General features: G+C 40.5%; 1 protein-coding gene across 1 annotated transcript; it reads right to left on the bottom strand.

The window, feature by feature from the left end:
• Nucleotides 1-258: 258 nt before the first annotated feature.
• LOC120542560 (ileal sodium/bile acid cotransporter-like) lies at nucleotides 259-23,556 on the bottom strand. Its single transcript, XM_039775094.1, has 7 exons — nucleotides 23,485-23,556; nucleotides 20,635-20,996; nucleotides 16,183-16,301; nucleotides 13,659-13,747; nucleotides 9,033-9,205; nucleotides 5,357-5,514; nucleotides 259-856 (listed from the first exon to the last, which is right to left on the bottom strand). Exons 2-7 carry the CDS (start codon nucleotides 20,994-20,996, stop codon nucleotides 726-728), a joined length of 1,032 nt encoding a protein of 343 aa, XP_039631028.1. The 5' UTR covers nucleotides 23,485-23,556; the 3' UTR covers nucleotides 259-725.
• Nucleotides 23,557-24,605: the final 1,049 nt, after the last annotated feature.

Raw genomic sequence — 24,605 nt, 5'->3', positions numbered from 1 at the left:
GAACTTTTCAAAATAATTACATCTGAGCAAATATTGAAAAACTTCTGAACCAACAGTTGTAAATAACACTGCATATTTGAAAATAAATATGAGTAACAACAACAACAACATTTATTTCTATAGCACATTTTCATACAAACAGTAGCTCAAAGTGCTTTACATATTAAAGAATAGAAAAATGAAAGACACAATTATAAAACAAAATAAATCAACATTAATTAACATCGAATAAGAGTAAGATTCAATGGCCAGGGGGGACAGAAAAAACAAAAAAACTCCAGACGGCTGGAGAAAAAAAGAAAATCTGTAGGGATGCATATAGTTTGTAGTTAACATAAAATAATATTCTCAAACCCACATTCAGGGTTGAGGTTGCCTTAGGGCCATCCCAGCAGAGATGGACAGGACGACAGTCTATCAAAGACATCCACACGAAGCCAATTTAGAATTGTTAATTAACCTTGGGGACTGCTGGACAAAATAACCCACACAAACACAAGAAAAAAAAATGCAAACTCCACATAGACAACGACCAGATCCAGGATTCAAGCCCAGGAAATTGGGCCTGCAAAGTACTGGTGGTAACCACTATGCCTCCATACTGCTCAAGATAGTGAACATAAAATCAAAATGAAAACAAGACCTCTGCATTTTTCAGAGAGTGGAAAGTGATCAACACATCTGCATGATTGTGCGAGACAAACGTGGAAAACTGTCAAAGTTCACTACTCCTCCATACCAGGCCTGGATTGTTCTCTTAAAGGATCGTGAGCATTGTAACTCTGTACTTCTTCCACGTTGACAACTGGGAGTTGGCTTCTGTGCTTTTTGAAGCATTTGCTATAAATGATGTAACCTAGAATTAATCAGAAAATAAACCATCATTTATCATTGTGACGTCATCATTCAAAAGAGAAAAAACATTTTTATAATACAGTAGCTAATTTGTTTTTTTTAGTGTGTATTTATTCTGATTGCTTCCTGCAGGCCAGATGGTTTCAAAACACAAGGTGAGCTATGCAGATGACATGCAGCTTTGCTAATCTATCGCTCCTCACGACCCTGAAGTTCTAGATCCAGTGTGTGTCATTTTCTGAATGGATGAATAGTAGTTTTCTCAAGCTAAACAAATGGAAAACAGAAATCTTAGTTGTTGGTAAAAGTGGGAAGATGAGGGCCTTAGAAATAAACTTGGTCATTTGGCATTAAAAGGCAATACAGACAACCTGTGGCTATAATTAGTGTGTGAACCCTTTGGAAATCGCCATATCTCTCTATTACAAAAAAAAAGGCTGGAAGGAGATGAGACGTGATTTTCTCAGAGAGACACTTTCATATCCTGCGAGATGAGACTTTGCGCCAAGAGATTTAATCACGCCTGGGGCCGGAAATAAAAGACAAAGAGTAGATGGCAAAGTAGAACGTCGTAAAGGATTCAAAAACATTGGCGCAGTACACATGCAGAGCAGGTTAGAGATAATGGAAGTACTAAAATTCGAAAGTCTCAAAAAAATTACAGTAAAGATTGCAATAGCATAAACAAACAGAAATTATTACTTGGTGAAATAACGGAACAGCAAAAAGAGATCGAATATATTGTTGTATATGTTGGTTGTAGGTGTCGGTTGGTGACCAAAATGAGCTGGGGGCAAAGCCACCTAGTTTATGTTTAAATTGGTCTTAAAATATGGTCTGATCTTCATCTAAGTTATAATAATGAACAAACACAGTCTAGTTTAACTAATGATGTACATATTCTTATACCAGTAATGGTGCACTGCACGATAATATGCAGTGAGTACATTTGACTTGAGCATTCATAGTTTTCAGACTCTTTCTCTGTACTTTTACCATTCTTTTGCTCCGAGGTTGATGCACTTGCTAATTCCTGAGCAGCTCTTCTTTTCTCCACCCCAGCGGCCCTCTTCTTTCGTCGACATCTTTTTGCATTAAAACTGATTAAGTCAGTGTTTATGTTGCAATTACTTAGTACATTTTTTTTTGTTCTTTATTTCGCCTTATACAATTTCTCGTATTAGGAATTTGTTAGTTTTCGCATTACCTCTTGGGGTCAGAGCGCAGGGTCAGCCATTGTTCAACGCCCCGGAGTAATTGAAGGTTAAGGGCCTTGCTCAAGGGCCCAGTAGAGTAGGATCTCTTTTGGCAGTGACAGGGATTCAAACTGGCAACCTTCAGGATACCAGCGCAGATCCTTAGCCTCAGAGCCACCACGCAACAATTTTCCTTAATTTTACACTGAAGCTGGCACTTAAGTCATCAATCTGCCACAAGAATGATTTAACATATGAAAAGGTAGGGGAAGTGACGGTAGGGAATGAGACCGGCGCCCGTACACATGCGCCACACGGCCAAGAATTTGTTGTTTTCTTACAAGTTTTTCTTTAACATCTTGTAAAGTACCTTAAACTACATGACTTGTTTGAAAATGAGCTACAGAAATGAATGTTATTTTATAGGTATGGTGGCACAGTGGTTCACGATTTTGCTCCAGTTTTCTCAGCACATTCCCAAAGATGTTTTCCTGTTAGGTTAGCTGGTGTGCTGCTGTCCGCCATAAAACATAATCTTCTTTCTGTGCAACAAGGTCCTTTTTAGTGATGGCCCACCCATATGCCACTTACCAGCTACTGTACACGACTGTTGTTCTGCCCTGATTCTAAACTTCCCCAAGAATGAGTGGGCCTTACATAGGACTGGAGACTTGTCTAAACTGGGACAGCTGTGGCCCTTAACTGGATTCAGTGGGCTTGAGAATGTGACCTTCTTTTAGAACTCGCACTCAAAATGACAGTGGCTCTGCTGTGCTGCCTGGCCTGGCAGTTCACTCCTGTGTTAATGCAGGTTGTTTTCCCAGGTTTGTTTTATTTTATTTTTTTTAATTTTCCTGTGATTAGCCACACTTCAGAATCTTTTGCTCGGCCTTAAAGCTCCAAAGTCCTTGGTTCAAATACTTGGACCTGCGATACTGCCTGTATGGCGTTCCAACAGTCCCTTGGTGACCGTGAGGGGTTTTCTCTTGGTACTGCAATTGTCTCTCTCCCAAAGAAGAACAGATATTGCTTAACTGGCAGTTGTAAACTGGCCCCTAGCTTCTGTAACACCGCTCACTGCCATGCAATGTGGTCGTGGCATTTCTCCTGATAGATATGCCGCATGCTCACTGTGTGAAAAACCCAAGGCCAGTAAGATGGCAGAGGAAGTCTGCACCTCCAGCTCTTTGGTCTTGTATGACTGTCTGTGGCACTGGTAGTATATGACTGCTGTTTGCAATGAAAGTGATCAGTCGGCCTGTGCAATGTGCTTCAGTGTCGGCAGCGCTCGCCTTGCTTCTTTTCTGGCCAAGATATTTTGAGACCAAAGCCCAGTGGCTTTTGAGGTTTTGCATGTCAGACAGACAAGCCTTAGCCTTACTGTATATATAGAACAGTGGCTGCCATCACATCATCCAGTTGGATGCTGCACATTGGTGGTGGAGGACGTTGTTTCCAATTGAATAACTAGGATAAGGAATTAACTGTCCACCATTGCAAATTAATGGCCAGACTATGTCTGCGATTCAGTTTTTTAAAATCCCAGAGACATCTTTCACTAATACATTAAAATGGGACAAGCACATCACCTCCATCATCAAGAAACCCAGGCAGAGATTGTTCTTCCTTTTCCAGCTTAAGAAGCTTGGCATATCAAGGTGGATATTGTTACATTTTCACTCGGCCATCATCGAGAGTATTGTGACCTTCTTTATCACCCTTTAGCTTTCTTCTGCCGCCTCCTCTTTCTAAGAGTCAGGTGCAGTGGGTGATTTGTTCAGCTGAGAAAATCATTGGCCATTGTCTCCCAACATTAAAAGATCTGTTCATCACCAGATCAGGAAAGATTGCAGCTGACTCCACCCACACCAGCAGCATCTGTTCATTAAATTGCCATCACAGAGGAGGCACAGGACAATTGTGACTCACACTATACGCCATTTCCGCAGCTTCTTTCCTCAAATTATTCAGATCCTAAATAAACTTACAGAGGGTTACTCCTAACTAGTAAATACTTCATACTTGCACTATTTGATATCTATATTATTTTGTGTAGTTTTTCAATCTATTTTTTTGACTTGAGTTTGTAAATGTTTTGTTCAAGAAATTGTTGTATTTGTATAGTGGTTTGCACAGTTTCAGGTTAATAATGGATTGAAATCGTGTTACCTTGAGTTGGTTATATCTTGTATCCCATGTTTGCATGTAACTCAAATAAATTCTACAGTAGTATGTTTCACATACTAGCAATAAAGTCCATCCATCCATTATCCAACCCGCTGAATCCGAACACAGGGTCACGGGGGTCTGCTGGAGCCAATCCCAGCCAACACAGGGCACAAGGCAGGAACCAATCCTGGGCAGGGTGCCAACCCACCGCAGGACACACACAAACACACCCACACACCAAGCACACACTAGGGCCAATTTAGAGTCGCCAATCCACCTAACCTGCATGTCTTTGGACTGTGGGAGGAAACCCACGCAGACACGTGGAGAACATGCAACCTCCACGCAGGGAGGACCCAGGAAGCGAACCTGGGTCTCCTAACTGCGAGGCAGCAGCGCTACCCACTGTGCCACCGTGCTGCCCCCTAGCAATAAAGTGATTCTGATTATTGTTATTATTATTTTAATATTATTAAGGGGATAAATATACTTGAGCTCTTGCCCTTCTATTCTCTTCTAAATTTATTTCTTGTAATTGAGCTGTATTGTAAGTGCTCATACTGGGTGGTCCAGATCTAATTATGCAGAGCCAGATCATCTGGATGATTTTGATTTATGCGGGGACGATTCCAGTTCAGTGCAAAGACGATTCTTCATGTCGACATTTCTCAATGGTCCAGGGTTTTTCAGGTGATTTTCTATGTAATAAACTTAGTAAGTTATAGTGTAATGAAAATTGCATAATTAGATCTGGACCACCCTATATATTATTGTTATTTAAAATTGTTTTCTATTTTTCTATACTATATAAAGTTACTTATGAGGTCTACAAAGATGAAGATTTTGGTTGAAAAATAAGATGTGCAATTCATCTTTGTCCTCAAAAGAGGACTACCAAAGTTCCAGTCATTAAGTATCCCAGAGAGCGTAACTCTGCACCCCCTGAATCCCCATTTCCTTTAAGAATCCCCTTTACTGGAACACCCGAGACTGGACAACACCCTCCAGTGACAAAGTGGTCACTGGGAAAAGTGCACTGAAGAATACAGCATCTTGGGAAAAAGTATTCAGTGAAAGAATCTGCCTCCAGGCAGGTTGAATCAAGTTTGGCTGTGGAGTATTTATTAAAAACTTACCCTTTATTACTAGGAAGGCAACTCCATAAGAGGCAAAGATGTAAATCAGGATGTAAGACATCATTTCTTGCTGAATCAGGCCAGAGAAGGATAATTCAATAAAGATAGCGCACATGTAGGTGTTCTGTATGCCCGTTTCCAAGCAGATGGTCCGACATCTGGAAAACAGACCACCATTCATTATGGGAATGGGCCACTCGGGTCAAGTCAATTTTATTTATTTTGATGTCATCTTGTTAATTAAAGTAAAATTGAAATCTCAGAGGAAGAAAAACAACAAGTGTGATTTTTTCAGCTGCTATTCAGGTACCATTAGTGGCTTGCAGTTATGCTGTCTACATGCAGACAAATTATGATAATAAAAAATAAACGGACTGGTAGGGGTATCAAACCAAAGCTGTAACTCATATCATTTTGGGTTCAGTTATTGCTTCCTCATTGTGCAATTTTTAATTTACCTGATGGATAGTTCAGATATATGATGAGCTTTTCACATCAAATTAATATATTAATAGCCAAATAAAATAATTAATATCCAGCGTCTGTATCCAGTGCCCTGATGTTGTCCATGTGGAGTTTGCACGTTCTCTTTGTGTATCTGTGGTTGTCCTCTCGCTGGCCTGAGGGTGTGTGTTGGCCCTGCAATGGACTGCCCTACCCATCCAGTGCTGCCAGGTTAGGCCCCTGGCACCCTAAATAGGACTGAACAGGTTTGAGTATGTTATATTATTTATAATTCTGGCATGAATCCTACTTTACACCTACAAATAAAGGTATAAAAACACCAATATCAGACTGGCTTTTCAAGGTAAACCCATCTTGAGGTTAAAATCCAGTATAAAACTTTTTTATATGCAAAAAAAAAACAAAAAAACTTTAAGGCCTGTTAGGGTTCTGGTTGCAATGATCATCAAGAATCATCCATCCTGCCATTCATTAACAAAGTGTTTAAACCTGTTTTGGCTCACAAGATGGGAGGTAATACCTGAACCGAATGCCAGTACATATTCACACTGGGAGAAATTTACACGTCTGTCTTTGGTGTGTGGAAGGAAGACACCGGGAGAACATGGAAACTACACTCTGTGAGCTCCCAGGTTGACATTACCACTGGGCCATAATGCTGCTTCCAAGGAAAGATGCCGGGCTTAAAAAGGGCTGGAACAGTTCAGAAAGGCATTGATAGCTGAATTATTAGGAAATTCTAAAAGTTGTGCCTCCTAACAGATGTGGCTAGCTTTTCCTTTCTATATCATATAACAATAAATAAAATAAATATTCATCCATCTGTTTTCTCAATCCACACTTTCTATTACTGGGTATTATTTTTGTTGCAGGTCCAGGTAAGATGGCAGCTATAGATGGGATGCCAATCCTCACTCACACACAGAGCCACTAATGTACCTAATGTTATAATAAGAGGGATACAAAACAGAACTAATTGAGCACAACATGCTCAGAGCCAGTGACCTGAGGAGAGCTGAAATCAGATCATTACAAGAACTAAAAAGTACAAACACATAACTCCAGTTCTCAAGTTCTTACACCAATGGCGTAGCTAGAGTTCTTGTCCCATGGGGCGGACCTTGAGTTTGCCAAACCCAAACTTACAAAATGAAATATAATACATTTCAAAAAATAAAATGAAAACAACAAAAATTTTAACTACATTTTTAATTATTAATTATGATTGAGGTGTTTCCATAATGCCCCTTAATTTCTTTTTAATACTTCTTCCCTTTCTTTTTTCTATTTTCTAAAAGCAGTACCACATTTGTTTGCTTCATCTTGAGATTGATAGAACTATAAAATATTAATAATGTAATTGAAGGGATCGCCCCTTTCAGTTGGAATAAGTCAACGGAAAGAGCCTTCAGTAGGAGTTTAAGTCAGTGAACTGGTCAAGATTGGCATTTGTAAAATATAACTTTGCAGGATATGTATTTGTAGGATTTTTTAAACATTAAAAATGCTATAATTTTGACATAGACCTTTGGTAAGCTAATGCAAATTATCTATCAAACAAAATTGTCAAAAAAGTCTAAAGTTTAAATAAGCTAAAATTGATTAAAAAGGGCTGCCAATAAAAAAGTACCACCCAGGGAGAACCACCCAAAAAAAGCCAGTGCCTTACATTAAACTTAAGGCTGATTTCTAAATCCTCCTTCTTACACCTAATGCCTTAAATGGCCAAAGCCTGCTTACTGATCTGAACTTCTTATTAGACCCATCACTTATCATGAGTGCACTCGTGTATTTGCCTGAATCTGAACAAAAGCAACTTGTACCCTTTACCCCTTTGTTGAATCTAGTTTTGTTTGGTTATTTTTTTCTTTGAATTTCTATTTTCCCTTTTTGTTCTCTGTTTTGATCTTTTAGTAAATGGTTATATCAGATATGTTTGTTTGATTGAGTTGCATGTCATTGTAAGGATCTGCTTTTTGAAAATAAATGAAAATGTATGAAAACATTTTTAACACTCTCTCTCTCTCTCTCTCTCTATATATATATATATATATAAAATCCAACTTCTGTCTGTATGTCTGTCCACTTTTCCCATGAGAACTACTTAATGAATTTAGCTCAGGTTTTTTTCTATAATTTGTTTGAACATTCCAGTTGATTTTACGACTTCTTTCATCGCGCTATCATAGTTTGGTTGCGGTACTGATTTATTTGCACAGATCCGAGAGAGACGCAGTGGGCAGAGGGGATGGGGGCGAGACCCTCCTCACTCACGCCTCAGCCTCGGGGCGTACTTTACCTCCGCTTAGCTAGCAAACAAGAGACCTGCTTAACAGATTTAAATTGGTTTTTTTTCTAGAATTTGTTTGAACATTCTGGTTGATGTTACGATTTATTTCATCGCGCTAAGTATCATAGTTTGGTTGCGGCACCGATTTATTTGCACAAATCCGAGAGAGACGCAGTGGGCAGAGGGGATGGGGGCGAGACCCTCCTCACTCACCTTACCTCCGCTTAGCTAGTGAACAAGAGACCTACTTAACGGATTTAAATCAGGTTTTTTTTCTAGAATTTGTATGAACATTCTGGTTCATTTTGCAACTTGTCTTATCACACTAAGAATCATAGTTCCTAGACAGAGGCTGCAGTCCGAGGTGAGGGGGAAGAGTGACATCAGGAGTGGGCAGCCGGACAGGGTCCTCCTCGCTCACATGCCAGCCTCCATTCGAGGTCCTTGCCTCTGCTTAGCTAGCGATACCAGTTTGTTTATTGATTTTTAAAGTTTGTCCTGTTTCACTGCTACGCGGGACGGCTGTCCTTTTATATTGGAAAGTCCTGTATAATGTAGTGATTAAGACACACGAGCTTAAACCCATGTTTGTGGTTTATATTCTGTTGTAAATAATAAAAGTGAACAATGAAACTGAATCTTGAACTTGTCAGTCCCTCTGGATAAAGATGTCAGGCTGTAGTAACATAACATTCTCAGATCTGCCAAATCAAATGTCAAAGTCACATGGACAGCGCCTTTCCTAGCAGCATTGTTTGCAAGGCAACCCTGGACAGGGCACCTGTCTTTTGTGGGGTCCTACAATAGCAGTATTACCAAATAGAACCTGTATGAAAGCAGGTGCCCACCTCCTGCCACTTTTGGTCCTTACTTTTTAAACACAGTGTTTGTAGATGTTACTTTTTTTGTTTCATTTCTCACCTTGTCCAAGACTGCCGTGAAAGTCTTGCGAAAAGAAATCCAAGGCTGTAGCCAATGCAAGGAGACAAGAACCCAGCACAGATCACCGATGCACTTATGTTCCACATCTGTCCATCAATCACTGCAGCACCAAAAAATAAAATCATCGCCAAGGTGCCCACGATGAAGCCAACCTAAACAAAAAGTCAAACTGTAGTCATGCATTTAACAAAATCCTTCTGTTTTGTGTCTCGTTGGAGACATGTGCCACATTATCTTTTAACAGACTGAGACCGCATTATTATTGACATATTTTTCACTCAGAGCTGCCCGTTTCCTTTTTTCACATATATCAAATGTCATTTTCTAACCCACTTAACCCTGACCAGGAGCCTATCCCAGCTAGCACAGGGTGCAAGGCAGAAACAAACCCGGCACAGGGCACCAGTCAATGGCCGGGCAAACACACACACCCACACACCAGGGCCATTTAATGTTGCCAGTCCACCTGCTTGTATTTGGATGTTTGGAGGAAACCCACGCAGACACTAGGAGGACATGCAAACATCACACGGGGGGACCGGGGACACAAACCCTGGTCTCCTTACTGCGAGGCAGTAGCAGTACCACTGTGCCACTGTGCTACCCCGCAGGGCCACTTCTGACCACAAACACACACACACACACACACACAATATGCTACTAACACAGGTTAGTTACTTATTTAATTCAAAATACATATATGTAAATAGAATGACAAAATAATTATTATATAGAACTCTTTTGGATGTAAATTGTAAGTGTACCAAAACATACAAAACTTAAATAGAACAATAAAATAACAAAATAGAACCATTCTGCATGTAAATTTAACAGATTCTTCATAGAAATAAAGGAAGTACAACAAATAAATAATATTAGAAACAGGTCACTAATAAAAGAAGGGATTTAGCATTGCAAATAAAAGCCTTTTTCAAATCAGACACACCTTGACTTTCTTGCAGCAAAATCTTTTATAACATCATTATTTGACATCTTCCCAGACATGACTCTGTTAATGGCCAGGATTGCAAGGCCAACAGTTATGGGAGTAGTGGCTGCAGTTCGGAGGGCTAGCCACATATCTGAATGCATTTCATTTAAATTAGTTTCTTGCAAGAAAGGTAACAGTTCCAATGTGGTCATGTCACTGGAGTCTTGACTGCACCCAGGTTGGCTATCGCTCCCCCTGTGGTGCCGTGCTTGTAGAGGAGGAGGAGGAGGAGGAGGAGGAGGGGACTGGGACCCAGCTGTGTATCACATGCGATGACCAGCCGGTGAATCCTGACTTCTGGTCCTGGCAGAGGCTAACTGCTGAAGTTGTAGCAGCTCTGCCCCGCTGTCATGAATGTGGCACACAGGTAGCATGGAGGCTGCACGTCGCATGAGATACCTGGCATGCTCCCTGCACTAGTGTATGCAACAGCAGACAGACTGTGCTGTGGATAGTGCAGACAGTGCAGACAGTGCAGGTGCTGCTGAGGCGCACAACATAAATATTTCTTTGTGCACCGGTGCAGTCCGGACACACGTCTCTAAGCAAAATAAAGACTGGAATCTCTACTGAGGGCAGCAGTAATGCACCCTGACCACTAGAAGGCTCTCGCCAGAACCCACTCAAATTGTCTGACTCGTAGTTCACATGGAATTTCCGACTCAGAAACTCAGATTTACAGTATGTGTGATACCATGTGAATCCAGCGTTATAGGAAGAATCTAAAATGAGTCCATCCTGAAGTTAGATGCCTTTTGCCATCACTAGTAAGCTGAGATACTGGATTGCTTAATGGTTTGTAGGCAAAAGAAAAATAATGAGTAAAAAGAAGAAGAGAATGTTGAAAAGACTCAGCTCTTTTAATCTGTTTTCATAACTCATCTCTTGCGGTCCTAGAATTAATCTAGTTGTCCTTCTCTTGCACTTTTCTAGTGCTACCATGTCCTTCTTGTAGCCTGGAGACTAAAACTGTACACAGTACTTCAGATGCCGCCTCACCAGTGCATTGTAAAGCTTGAACAGAACCTCCTGTGACTTGCACTGCACAAATCCTGCGATATAACCTGCCATTCTGTTAGCCTTCTTAATGGCTTCTGAACAGTCTGGCAGTTGATAGTGTCAAGCCCACTGCAACTCCTGAATCCTTCTCATAAAGTGTACTTCCAAGTTTCAGACTACCCATTGTGCATTCAAATTCTAAGATTCTTCGTTCCTTAGTTTTCATTTACTTACTTTAAATTTCATCTGCCACATATTTGACCAAGCCTGTATGGTGTCCAGATCCCCCTGACAATATTTTAATATATTTAGACAATATTGCACTGTATATTGTTATCATAATGATGAGAAAAAGGCAATTAACAAATGAAGACAGACATACTACGGCAACCCTCCAATGTGCAGGACTTTTCTTCAGAGAAATGATAAATATAGCCAAGGTGTCAATGAGTACCAATTCCTAAACTATCAAAAGGGACTTGAAAACTGGAGAAAACTGACAGAAATAGATCTGGCAGACCCGAAGCCACAACAGAATCAGAAGAGAAGTTTGTGAGAGTCAACAGCTCATCTCACATCAAAAATAGAAAGACAAAATCAAATGTACGGTACACCACGATTGGTTGTTCCAAGGTCTTGATATTCCATGCAGCAGACAGCTTTTTAAATTTAGGTGTCGTCACAGGTGTGGGTTTGGTGAGTTCCTTAAGGGAAACGATTCTGTGAGTGCATGGAGGAAGGAAATCGAATGTCACATACAATAGTTGCTGACCCTTAGAATGGAGGAGATGTCACCAGAAGAAGACCACACATATCTCCACTGTCCTCACATTTGGCAGCAGCCCTTAAAATCCAACCACAACAGGATGCTAGCGTCAGATAAGCAGACCAAGTACTGCAAGTCATATCGTTGGCTTCCACCAGACATTTTTGGGTTTTTTTTTTTTTTAATTTTTTAAAACTCCTTTTGCCAAAATGGTAATTGGGCAGGTGGTTATCTGTATTTTTGTTTTTGAACGCTGTAAACTCCAGCATTTTTATTTGCTCTTGCTGTTAAGCATCATTTTAATTGCCAGATCAAATTCAAATGAGGCTGTAGTTTCCAGACTCTAGCACTTGTAATGAAATGTTTTTGAAAACCTTTTAATCTGAGTAACGGTTTAACATCTTGAGATTGTGAGGAGGTCAGTGGTTAGCTTAGGACTTCCTTTTATTTATTGTACTTTGGGTGTGCACATGGGAGACAGCTTATAGACTCTAGTAATGGTGATTACCCTCTAAACCAGGGGCTGACGCTGTTCCTTAATGCCTTTTCTGTTCCTCCCCCGCAGAATGGGAGATTGACAGCCTTACCACCTGTGATGTCACCTTCCTGGCAGGCCAAGTGGGGGACAAACGGGACTCTGGTCTGGGGCCCTCACGGAAGGGGGCCCCTTCACGCTTGATTTTTTTTATGCTGATGTTGTGTGCGTAGATATATATTCGGACAATTATTACATGTAATAGAAAAGTTAAATTATTTAGCTTACAACAATACAAGTGAGTGTTTTAATAGCCGCACGCTCCACGCAAGTAGATATTGTGCTCGTGTCGTGTGAAGCACGCTTGTCAAAGGGGGCCGGCAGCGGCACGCTTCTCAAAGACAAAGGAGAGCCGACGCCGACGTCCTTGAGCTTGACGTTGAGTAGTATGTTTGTTGTACAGGGTACGTGGATGATGGATTGACTTCTCCGCTGTAATTGAATACTTCCGTTTCACACACACAGGCGCTATTCTGTCTCAGACAACAGCGATACTCTTGTGTACTATCGTGGATGTTGACGTGTATGGTGTAGCAGAAGGCCGTCTCCATAGTTTGATCATTCATTCGCTTGGGTGTTTATTGTTGCCTTTGACGCAGTGACGAGTGTGCGTTGGTTTTGTGTGTATCACTAAAGATTCTGGATTACCCAGATTTTTTGAAAACTTTGAAGTTTGATACAGCAAGTTACCATACTGATTGTACACCATGTCGATAACCCTAACCGTTAGTATATATTAAAATGTTCAGATGTTACTCCTATTCATTGCATTGGTATAATTGTACCGTTACACGTCAGATAATACATAGGCCTATCTCATTAATGTATTGTTTCAATTCCGTTAGCACTGACTTTCCTTCTCGCAGTCAAACTTTGATGTGCGAGAAGGCTTAACTCATCAAGTATGGTATTCATAAATGCAGCATTGTCGCTGTCGGATAAACTACATTTCGATCATTTTGTATACGTATTTGAAGGTTTTGACATGTGGGGACCCGGGGGAAGGCAGAGGGGCCCACACGTACCCAGTTGTCTGGGGCCCAAATATTTCTGGAGGCGGGCCTGCTCCTGGACCCGCCCCTTCCAGCCTGCGCCATATAAAACCAGATGCACCCTCATTTTGAGACAGTCCATTTTTGATTCCCAACTGTGAAGACATGCTCGTGTTTTCCTTGATATTTGATTATTTTCATTTCATCTAGCTACACGGGGTTCACCATGGTGCTCCAAACCTCTTTTGATCTCCTGCTGCTTTATTACAATCGTTGATTATTACCTGTTTAATATTAAAATGTTGTAATAAAACATGCTTACCTTCACAATTATTTCTGCTTTTTTAGCAATGAGGCGTCTTGTGAAGATCCCAACGCAAACAGGAATCAAAACCAACAACAGCATAAATCCTGCCCGTGAAGACATTAAAGAAAAAAACAATTAACCTCCAGATAGAAACCATTCATATAAATTCATTTTAAAAAGTTAGATAATAATTTCTTAATTTCTTGATGCAACAATCAGTACAATTACTGAAACATTAAAAACGGAAAGAAGAAAGTCTTGTTGTGGATATTTGCAATGCTTATCTGATGTCTTGAAACCAGCCATGTTTTGCAGTGGAGAATCACTCATATGGGGCCAGTTTAGAGCTGCCAGTTCACTGAACAAGCACTTTTATGGGGGGTGTTTGAAAGATCAGAGAATGCTTTGAAAAATCCAAAGAGTCATGAGGAGAGCACACAAACTCCACCCAGATGGGGATCAAGTTAGGGATAAGAACCCAGGATCCATAGGGCAGCAGTGCCAACTACCATTTTTTGAGTGTTGGGTTCAGAATAGCCTGCCCTATCAACACAGAAGTAGCTCATTTTCTTGATTTCATTTAAATGGCATTGATTATACATTTGAAGTGAATCAATATGCTAATACAGTTTTCATTAAGAAAACCAGAGAAAGAGTCCAGGAAAACCACATCCAAAGCGCCATTTTAGACGTTCTGGCACACGGTGCTAAGTGAAAGCATTCATTGTTTCTAAGGGTCTTTTATTACTAGAGGATTACAGGGAGCTGAAGTCTGTCTGAGCAACAATAGAACAAACTTCGAAAAGTATTCAGGCCCTTCACTTAATTTGTTTTGTTGCAGCCTTATACTAAAGTCTTTTAAATTCATTTTTCACCACATCAAGCAACACTCATTGCCCTGGAATGACAAAGCAAAAACAGGCCTTTAGAAAATTTTGGAAATGTATTAAAATCCCATTGACACAAGTTTTCAGACCCTTTAGTCCATATTTAATTTAAGCATTCTTGGCAGTGATTACAGCTTGAAGTCTTCTTGGGTTTGACGTGACAAGCTTCACATACGTACCTGGGTCGGAGGATTTTCTGTCATTCTTCTCTGCAGATTCCCCTCAAGCTCTGTCAGGTTGGATGGAGACCAACCGGTTATTTGATGTTTAATTGGACTCAAGTCCAGGCTGGTCAGGAATATATACCTTAGATCCTAAGTCACTCTGTACTTAGGGTCACTGTTCTGTCTGAAGGTGAACCTTCATCCATTCTGAGGTCCAGTGTGCTCCAAGGCAGGTTTTCATTAAGGATTTCCCTGTATTTTGCTGTTTAATTTCTTCCCTTAACCCTGTCTAGCTCCCCAGCTTCCAAGCCCATAGCATGATGCTACCAATACCAAGATTTACTGTTGGAATGGTATGGCATTGATGAGTGGTGCCTGATTCCATCCAGACATGACACATATCTTAGCTATACTGTATGAGACCACAGATTCTTGTTTCTCACTGTCTGAGAGTCCTTTAGGTGATATTTTACAAACTTTGTGTGATCTTTCATGTGTCTTTTACTGAGGAGAGGTTTCTGTCTGGTCACTCTGCTATAATGCCCAGATTGGTGGAGGGCTGCAGTGATGGTTGTCCTTCTGGAAGTTTTTCTTTTCTCCCCATCTCAGCCAGAGTGACCATTGGGTCACTTTCTCCAAGTATGTTTGCCCAGTTTGAACATGAATAGTCATGGCTGTTCCAAACGTCTTCCATTTATGAATTATGAAGTCCACTGAGTTCTTAGGAACCTTCAATGCTGGAGAATTGTTTTGAGTCCTCAACACAATTGTGGGCCACAACATAATTCTACGTTCTGCACACAATTCCTTCTACATTGTTGTCTTGGGTACACATTGTCAGTTGTAGGACCTTCTGTAGGCAGATCTGTGCCTTTGCTAATTATGTCCAATCAATTGAATTGACCACAGGTAGAATCCAAACAAGGTGTAGGAACATCTCAATAATCAGCAGTAGAAAGGAATGCACTCAACCAAAGCAAAGGGTCTGGATACTTTTGTCAATTTAATATTTCAGTTTTTTATTTTTAATAAATTTGCAAAACATCTTTAAAATCTTGCTTTCACCATGTCATTTTGGGGTATGCAGTGTTGTTTGATGAGTGAAAACATGAACTTAATTGATTTAAGCACAAGGCTGTACAACATAGCAAAATTTAAAAACAGACGTCTGAATGCGCTATACGTAGTGACCAGATCTAGATGGAAAGCCACGGCTCACTCATGTTCACACCCATTCACACTTAAACACAAATAAACCTAATCTGCATTTCTTTCAGCAAAGGAACCGACAAAATCTGTTCTGATAGTGATAAGGTATATTGAGCATTAGCACTAACCACTGGGCCCCCTAAAAGAAATTGTAAGCATTAAAAAATGTATACTCAGTACAGAGAGCAGGACAGGTTACAAGGATTGGACAAAGACAAGTCTGGGGAAATTGAAAAGTAAGAAAAAACAAATTGTAAATACATAATGATCCTGAATTACCCAGATTTTTATATGGAATGGTGATGCTTCCAATATGAGTCCAAGGAATTGAGTAGATGTAGAGGTTCAAGGGCATCATTATAACTGAGAGGAGCACAGATGTCACTGTCATGCACAAGCTACAAGGCAGCAGCAGAAAAAAAAATATCTATTAACAAATGCATCGAAAACTACAGTACTTTATTAAATGCAGGGTTAGCAGTATGTTGTTTATTGACCACACCAGATCAAGTCAAAGCAGTCTATAACAGTTCTAATTCAACACTGCAATGTCAGCCTTGCAATGCAATATATAAATATATATATATTGTCAGAAACACACAATTAGGGGACAGCCAAAGGGCCCGACAGAGCGTGAAAAGATGTGGGATGGGAGTACAGGACAGCATATTAATGCCTTTCTCTATTCCTTACAAGAAAACACGAAGATCTGAGATCTGATAAGACGTAAACAGACATTCCGAAGACAACCTCCCGACAACAAAATACAACACACTTCCACGCCAACTTGAAGTCCTCCTGTGATGGCTTCATTTCCAGTCCTTCACTGATGTCCTCACTTCCAGATCCATACAATGAAGTCACCTCTGTCCCACTCCGTTTATGTCACCCTCATTTCCCCTACATCTGTAATCCTTCCGGTTCCAACTCCATAAAACCTCCCTCTGTCAACTGTTCATTGTCTGTTGTGCAGTTTGCATGTCTATGACTGGTACCTCAGTGCTGTTTTCACTGCCTGAGTGGTACACACTATATGGGGACAGTTCCCCAACCCTACATATAAACTCAGCAAAAAAAGAAACGTCCTCTGACTTTTAACTGTTTTTACTTTCAGTAAACTTAATGTGTAAATATTTGTATGAACACTAAAAGAGTCAACACCATAAGACATAAACTAAAAATGTTTCACAATGTGTCCCTGAATGAAGGGAGGCTCAAAATCAAAAGTACCAGTCAGTATTTGGTGTGGCCAAAAGCTGCTTGAAGTACTGCAGTGCATCTCCTCCTCATGGACTGGACCAGATTTGTCAGTTCTTGCTGTGAGATGTTACCCCACTCTTCCACCAAGGCACCTGCAAGTTCCTGGACATTTCTGGGGGGAATGGCCCTAGCCCTCACCCTGCGATCCAACAGGTCCCAGACATGCTCAATGGGATTGAGATCCGGGCTCTTCCACTGCGAGGATGATCACTTGTCCTTCCTGTCTCCCTGTAGCGCTGTCTTAGGCGTCTCACAGTGCGGACATGGCAATTTATTGCCCTAGCCACATCAGCAGTCCTCATGCCTCCCTGCAGCATGCCTAATGCACTTTCACGCAGATGAGCAGGGACCCTGGGCATCTTTCTTTGGGTGTTTTTCACAGTCGGTAGACAAGTCTCTTTAGTGTCCTGCGTTTTTAGAACTGTGACCTTAAATGCCTACTTTCTGTAAGCTGTTAAGGTCTTAACGACCATTCCACAGGTGCCTGTTAATTAATTGATTATGGTTAATTGAACATGCATGGAAAACATTGTTTAAACCCTTTACAATAAATATATATGTAAAGTTATTTAGATTTTTAAAACATTATTGTTGAAATACACAGTCCTGAAAAAGGGACGTTTCTTTTTTTGCTGAGTATATATATATATATACATATACATAAAAAAATCCTGGAAAGGGAAAGCAGGGCAACAAGATGTGATCTTCTCGGAAGTTCTCGGAAGACACTTAAAAGACTCGTGAGACACAAACAATATCACAATTTCTTTAAATTGTATATCCGGTAAACCAAACACGGGGGTGGGCGAGCGAAGCGAGTAGGGGGCAGAGCCCCCTAGTATGTATGTATAGTATATACTAGCAAAATACCCGCGCTTCGCAGCGGAGAAGTAGTGTGTTAAAGAGGTTGTTGTAAAAGAAAAGGAAACATTTTAAAAATAACGTAACATGATTGTCAATGTAATTGTTTTGTCACTGTTATGAGTGTTCCTGTCATCAAGGATTTGATTATCATTATTTCTTTCTATCAGGTTTGTATTTGGAGGATTTGCTGTGTTCAAGTTATATTCCGTGTTTGTCAATCGTTGTAAAGATAACAGGTTTAATTCATCAAAGTGTTCACTGCCCAAATCGGTAATCGTGAATCTAAGATGTTTAACAGGCATTCCCGGGATTAAGTTGTGGATTTGCCTGCGAATATTTAGCGGCAGCGTGTCTATGAACTTAAATTAAACTTAAGCTTTACACCTTGCTTTCCTATTGATAGGTCTACAAAGGCTTGTTCAGATTCAGAGGGTTGTTCCTTTCTTACTGCATCAATAAACAGCTCGTCTTCCTCTTTATCTGAGACATCACACACTGCATGCACGGGTTTACCTTTCCCAGTCCTGCAAACTTTAGCGAATTGGTTTAATTTACCACATTTTTTACACTGTCTTCCTTTAGCTGGTCATTGACTTTTTCCACCGTGTGCTTTGTTTCTGCAGTAGCTGCACTTATGAATATGCTTGTATGCGTCACACACTTCATATTCTTTGCTGCATTCTCAATTGTGTAATGTGTTTTTTGTTCAGCCCTCTTTGGAGCTCTTGCTTTTTGTGTGCGTACTGCATTCACAGTCAGTTGACGTGAGCCGCTTGGAGTACATGCATCGAAGGTTCTCAGCTGTGCTTGTGCTATCTCGTGCGATCTTGCGATGTCCACGGCTTTATTTAATGTTAGCTCAGACCCGGCACTTAAAAGTTTCTCTTGCACTTTTGCTGAGTTTATGCCAAACACTATTCTATCCCTGACCATCTCATCTTCGTTTGCATAGCCACAGTCCTTCACCAGCAATTTTAACTCCGTTACAAAGTGATCAAAAGTCTCGTTTATACCTTGCGTCTTCTCATTAAAATTGTATCTCGCGAAAATCGTATTCGACTTAGGCATGACAAATGCCTCATAGCGGCAGCGTGTCTATTGGATTGCTGCTGACGGACGGCCTTATATGGGCAGGCACCCGATTACATGGGACGTGTGGGGATGGGTGACGTAACTCCGCCTCACACGGCGACCGAGCTGCAGGCTATGGCTGTATATATGTACGTAAGTAGGATTCAGTTATGCCCATTACGCGTAAAATTTCGAAATGAAATCTGCTTAACTTTTGTAAGTAAGCTGTAAGGAATGAGCCTGCCAAATTTCAGTCTTCTGCCTACACGGGAAGTTGGAGAATTAATGATGAGTCAGTGAGTCAGTGAGTGAGTCAGTGAGGGCTTTGCCTTTTATTAGTATAGATGTTGTCGGAGATGGCTGGGGTGGCGACCCGGCCAGGATGCCCAGGAGGACCGCAGGAGGGCTTGCACCATCCCCAGACCATGTGGGGGCGACCGCCCTGGTACCTTTGGGGGCCACGGGTACAGAGCTTTGAAGCTCCACCCTGTAGGGTCCCATGGTTACTTCCAGGGGGCGCCCCTATGCCTTTGGAGCCCTGGACCTCAGCACGTCCGCCACACCCGGAAGTGCTGGGGGAAAGAGGAGCATGGACACCCGGAGTGCTTATGGGGATGCAGCTGGCATTTCCTCCACACTGGGGCGTGTCGGTGGAAGATTACCGGGACACACCTGGAGCACATCCGGGGGAGCATAAAATGGGCCGCCTCCCTTCATACAATGGCTAGAGTTGGGAGAGAAGAGAGGACAAGGTCTGGGAGGAGAGACAAGGAGGCAGCCTGAAGAAGTGAGGCATTGTATTGTGGCCAAGATTTTGGGGACTTGGGGACTGTGAGCACTTGTAAATATGGCAAATAAATGTGTGTTGGGTGATGTCAACGTGTCCGCCTGTCTGTGTCCGGGCCGGCTACCACAATGTATATATTAGAAATAATTAAGGAGGTCTGATACATAGGAAGTCTTTAAAACCAAATGCTAATTTGAAGTCACAACAAAAATAGATTCTTAAAGGCAGAAGTATCCCCTCTTTCTGAATTTCATTATTCATTACTATAAGAACATTTTATATTTTTATTTATTCTTTAACATAAGATGATCTTAAACTTCGGATATTTTACTTTGTGTCCACCCTCTTTTAAAGTACACACATCATTTGCCGCTCTGGTCCACAATACTTTGCCCAGGAAAAAAAAAAGAATGAAAAATAAAAATTCAGAATTTGTCTAAACAAAGCAGACAAAGGAACAGAATGCAAAAGAGAAAATAAAGAATGTGATTTTTGGGGATCTGAAAGTGGGCTAGCCGTCCCACCAGACACATTACGCAACAGGATTTGGTTTTGTCTCACCTTTGGCTACCTTGTGCTCTCCCTTTGTTCATTTCTCTTTTGTGTATTCTAACTTACCTTTCTTCACATATTTGGAGCATTTTTTAGCATTATCCCAGATGTAAAGAGACACCAGAAAGCACTCTCAGTGCAAACTTTAAAACAGTATATTATCTTGAATGACACCTACTAAATCCAATTGTCATTACCTAAGATCCATGTCACCGTCCACCCAGTATGAGGCCATATTTGAGGCCATACCTCCAGGACAACAACCTACAATGATAATGGCCACTGCATGACTGGGTTTGAACTTCGACAGAAAAGCAAGTAGGAAAGTAGAAAGAGGCATAATTCCAAACTGACAGCACAATCCGATTATTAATCCACAAGGTCTCTTGAAATTGAGGCGTAGATTCCTGTCATCTGCTGTGCATCCCAAAGAAAACATCACAATAATCAGCAACACGTAAAGTATTATATCAAGAATAACATTGGGTTCACCACTTGGGGTAATGAGAGTTGCGTTAACACTGGTTTTGTTCATGTCAGGGTCCATAATTAATGACATCTATAGTGAAGGAAAAAGAGAGAAAGGGTTAAGGTAAGGTTCACAGTTTTTCTTGATATAATGAAAGTTTCACTTTAGTGAGCTCCTGTTCAAGACTTCAATGAATGAATCAAGAATGAGTGCAACAACATTTTAAAACAAACCTAACAGGTACTTCGGAAGTCTTTCCTAATCTATAATGACCAGTAAGCCCACATATTGGGATTTCGTTCTTAGGATAATACTGTATAAGAAAAGTTATATCACGAACAAGACATTCAGTCCAGCATAATTCATCATCTACCATTCACCTAACATTTCAAATACTCTTTTTCAATTAGACAAAATGTGAAAGTCCACAAGATGCGTCTTAAATGCAGAATAATTTGGAGGTAAAAATAGTTAAGTATTTTGGTCTGTAGTTCATATTGAAATATATAATCATTTGTTTTAAAACTGCCATGAAGAGAACTACTGAAATGGCTAAATGAATAAAAGACAAGAATGTACTAGAACGGTGGTTGATGTAATACACAAAAAGTACTAGGAGATGATTAAGAGATCAGCAGATGTCCGGTAAACAACAAGACTGAACCTACACAGACATTTCAAGAATAATAGCTGAACCTCAAGGATATAAGAAGAATAAGAGTGTAATAAAATAGACTTTTATTTGGGTGTAAGCCAACGAACCAATTCGAGTAAATGTATGCATTAATCGGCACTGTTATGTAAATTCAGTTGTTTATAAAATGAACCTCCGTCCTTATTTCTTTGATCATTCTGTAACAGACTGCTGTGATGAATGCTCCCTTTTCAGCATTTGCTGGAGAGATAATTGAAGATGCAATGGACAAGCTTCCTCCTGCCTGCTTACTGACTCAAAGAGGTTTTATCAGAGTTGTTCTAGGAAATGATTAGTTTCTGTCTTTAATCAATATGTTGATTTTATTCCACATTTTCTACTGCTCTTTTCACAATAAAAGCTAACCAGGAGGTAGAGCCTAATCCTGGTAGCACTGTGTGCATAGCAATGGTGCTAATCCATTACAGGCTACACTCACGTTCAGATTGTGTGTCTCCAATCATCCTTAACCTGCACACCTTTGTAATGCGAGAGAAAACCAGGATCAGGATTTGAACCGAGAACCATGAACTGTGAGGCAGCAGCATTAACCACTGCACTACCATGCCACAAGGTTAAGAAGGAGCTCATCACTGAGAATTGACATTTGAGAATCAGAGGAACAGCAGCAGAGTTTCATGTAGAACCCCATGCTTTCCAGCTGTTTTCAGACCACAAAAGGATTTTCAGGTGTTCAGAATGGTGACAAGAAATGTCTTCATCAAGACAGGCATTTTATCAAATAGTAAGTAAAGGTATAGACAGAAGATTCAGAAAAAAAATATTCAATAACAACAATTTATTTTTTGTATAGCCCAAAATCACAAAAGGGGTGCTGCAATGGTCTTTAACAGGCCCTGTTGTTTAATAGAAAGCCTTGACACCCTAAGAAGGAAACTGAACAAAACTCCCACAAAGCCCTGTGGGAAAAATGGAAGAAATCTTGGGAAAGGCAATTCAGAAAGAGATCCCATCCCAGGTAGGTTGGGCGTGCAATGGGTATCAGAAAAATGGGGCAAATGTAATACAATACACAGAATAGAACACAAGTAATCCTCTTCACAGATCTAGATGGCCAATCTGTCATTGCTACTTGAGAAATACAATACAATAGTACAATATTAATAGTACAAGTACAAAGCAAAATGCAAGAGTAGATTATGTCACATATAAGGATTCAGGTTTGTTCAGAGTCCTAGAGACCTCGGCCAACAAATTATCACCCCCCTATAGGCTGTTCCACAGCGCAGTCAGTGCTAGGCCAGCCAATCAAATGAAAGGACCTTTCTACTCAACGATTCCAGCGCTCCTTTATCTGAGATTACTTTTCTATAGGCAGGCAAACAACTTGGCAGTAGAGCACACAAAGGACACCCCTGAGGTTGAATTGATATGAGGTGGCAGTGCTCTTCACAGTGTCACCCCATGCAAATCAATTTCAGATTTACATAATTTCATTCAACATTTTGAAGTCAACGGGAGACAAGGTGGCACAAAAGTTAGGACTGATGCCTCCAGAGTTCATAGTTTGAGGGCCATTGGCCTTTAGTTTCCATTTTCCAAAAAAATTAAGTTTGATGACTATTCTCTGAAAAATTGTGGGTGTGGGCATAAGTATGCCTTGCTTGGATTGGTGTCACTTGCACCCAAATAAAACCTCCACAGTCCTTCATATGAATAAGCAGGTCTGGAGAATGAATGAATAAATGATAGTATTGTCAGTTTATCTAAATAAGGTTTATAAACTCAAATGCACCGCAAATAATTTGCATCAGTTGTAAAACATGAAGTAAGACCAGCCTTTTACATACTGTATGATTTACAGATACTAATAGCTGCAGAAATGTTCAAGGTTAGCCATGCAATAAAGGAGCACGTCATTACCTGACCTGTGAGTGTATGGGCACAATGTCCCTGATCCACATGTGCAGAAGTCTGCCTGATCCACGTGTTGAGTCACCATTCAATTTGCATTGCGCATTTACTCTCTGCTCACTAAAACTGACTTTTTACAACACTGCCTGTTTTGTTCTGTGCATGAGTATTATTTTACAACAAAAAAATAAATAAAAATAAAGTTACTACTGGATTTGCATTGCTCATTTTTCACTTCTTTATTCAGAACTAGCAGACCTGGCACGCTTCGCTGCACGTTTAACCGGCTAGTTTCGGCAGCGGATCGTGGTTTTTCCAATCTAGACGTCCTGTCTTTTTCAGATTCTTTTAACCGCCTGGTTTCGGCAGCCAATCGTCCTTTTCCCAATCTAGAAATCCTGTCTTCTTTAGATTCGTTTAACCGCCTAATTTTGGCAGCGAATCGTTTTTTTTTTCTAACGTAGAAGTCGTTTCTTGTTTAGATTAGTTTAATCGCCAGGTTTTGACAGCCAAGCGCTTTTTTTCCAACCCAGAAGACCTCTCTTGAGATCCGTTTAATGGCCTCGTTGATTGCATGTCTTCCAAGGTAGTTTCAATAACCATTTCTTGCACGGAGTCTTCTCCCATTTTATGAGTGACTGTGTAAGTACCGCGTGTACTAAACAGTAAATTAGTTAAGGAGAAAGGACTAAACACTAAGGAAAGAGAACGGCAAGACCACGTCAGCTGCGGAGCTCAGTTCGGAGCGAAGTGAATGAAATGACGTGAATGGGAGGGGAGATGATCACGTGACTCCCCCACCCGTCTTAACTGTCAATCCCTCCACAAACACACAAACACAGTCTCTCGGAACCCAACTCTCCTTTATATACAGTATATAGATTATATGAGTGCAAAACTACAAATACAATAATAAAGATTAACAATCAATTATCTAAAATGACAATTGAACTTAGGCTGGAGATATATAAACATTACGTATTCAAAAAAAAATACATTGTTAGTAGTTCACATAATTAACTTATTAACACATTTGAAGTAAAGAAGGTTTTATCAATTTTACTGTTTAATGGCCTGCCATAAAGAGCAGGGCTGCTTCTGACCTATTTGGCTATTTACAATACCAATCA

This window comes from Polypterus senegalus, chromosome 13 (assembly GCF_016835505.1).
Source record: "Polypterus senegalus isolate Bchr_013 chromosome 13, ASM1683550v1, whole genome shotgun sequence".
Lineage (NCBI taxonomy): Eukaryota > Metazoa > Chordata > Cladistia > Polypteriformes > Polypteridae > Polypterus > Polypterus senegalus.
The sequence above is the reverse complement of the archived record's forward strand: the minus strand, read 5'-3'. Positions and strand labels throughout refer to the sequence as shown.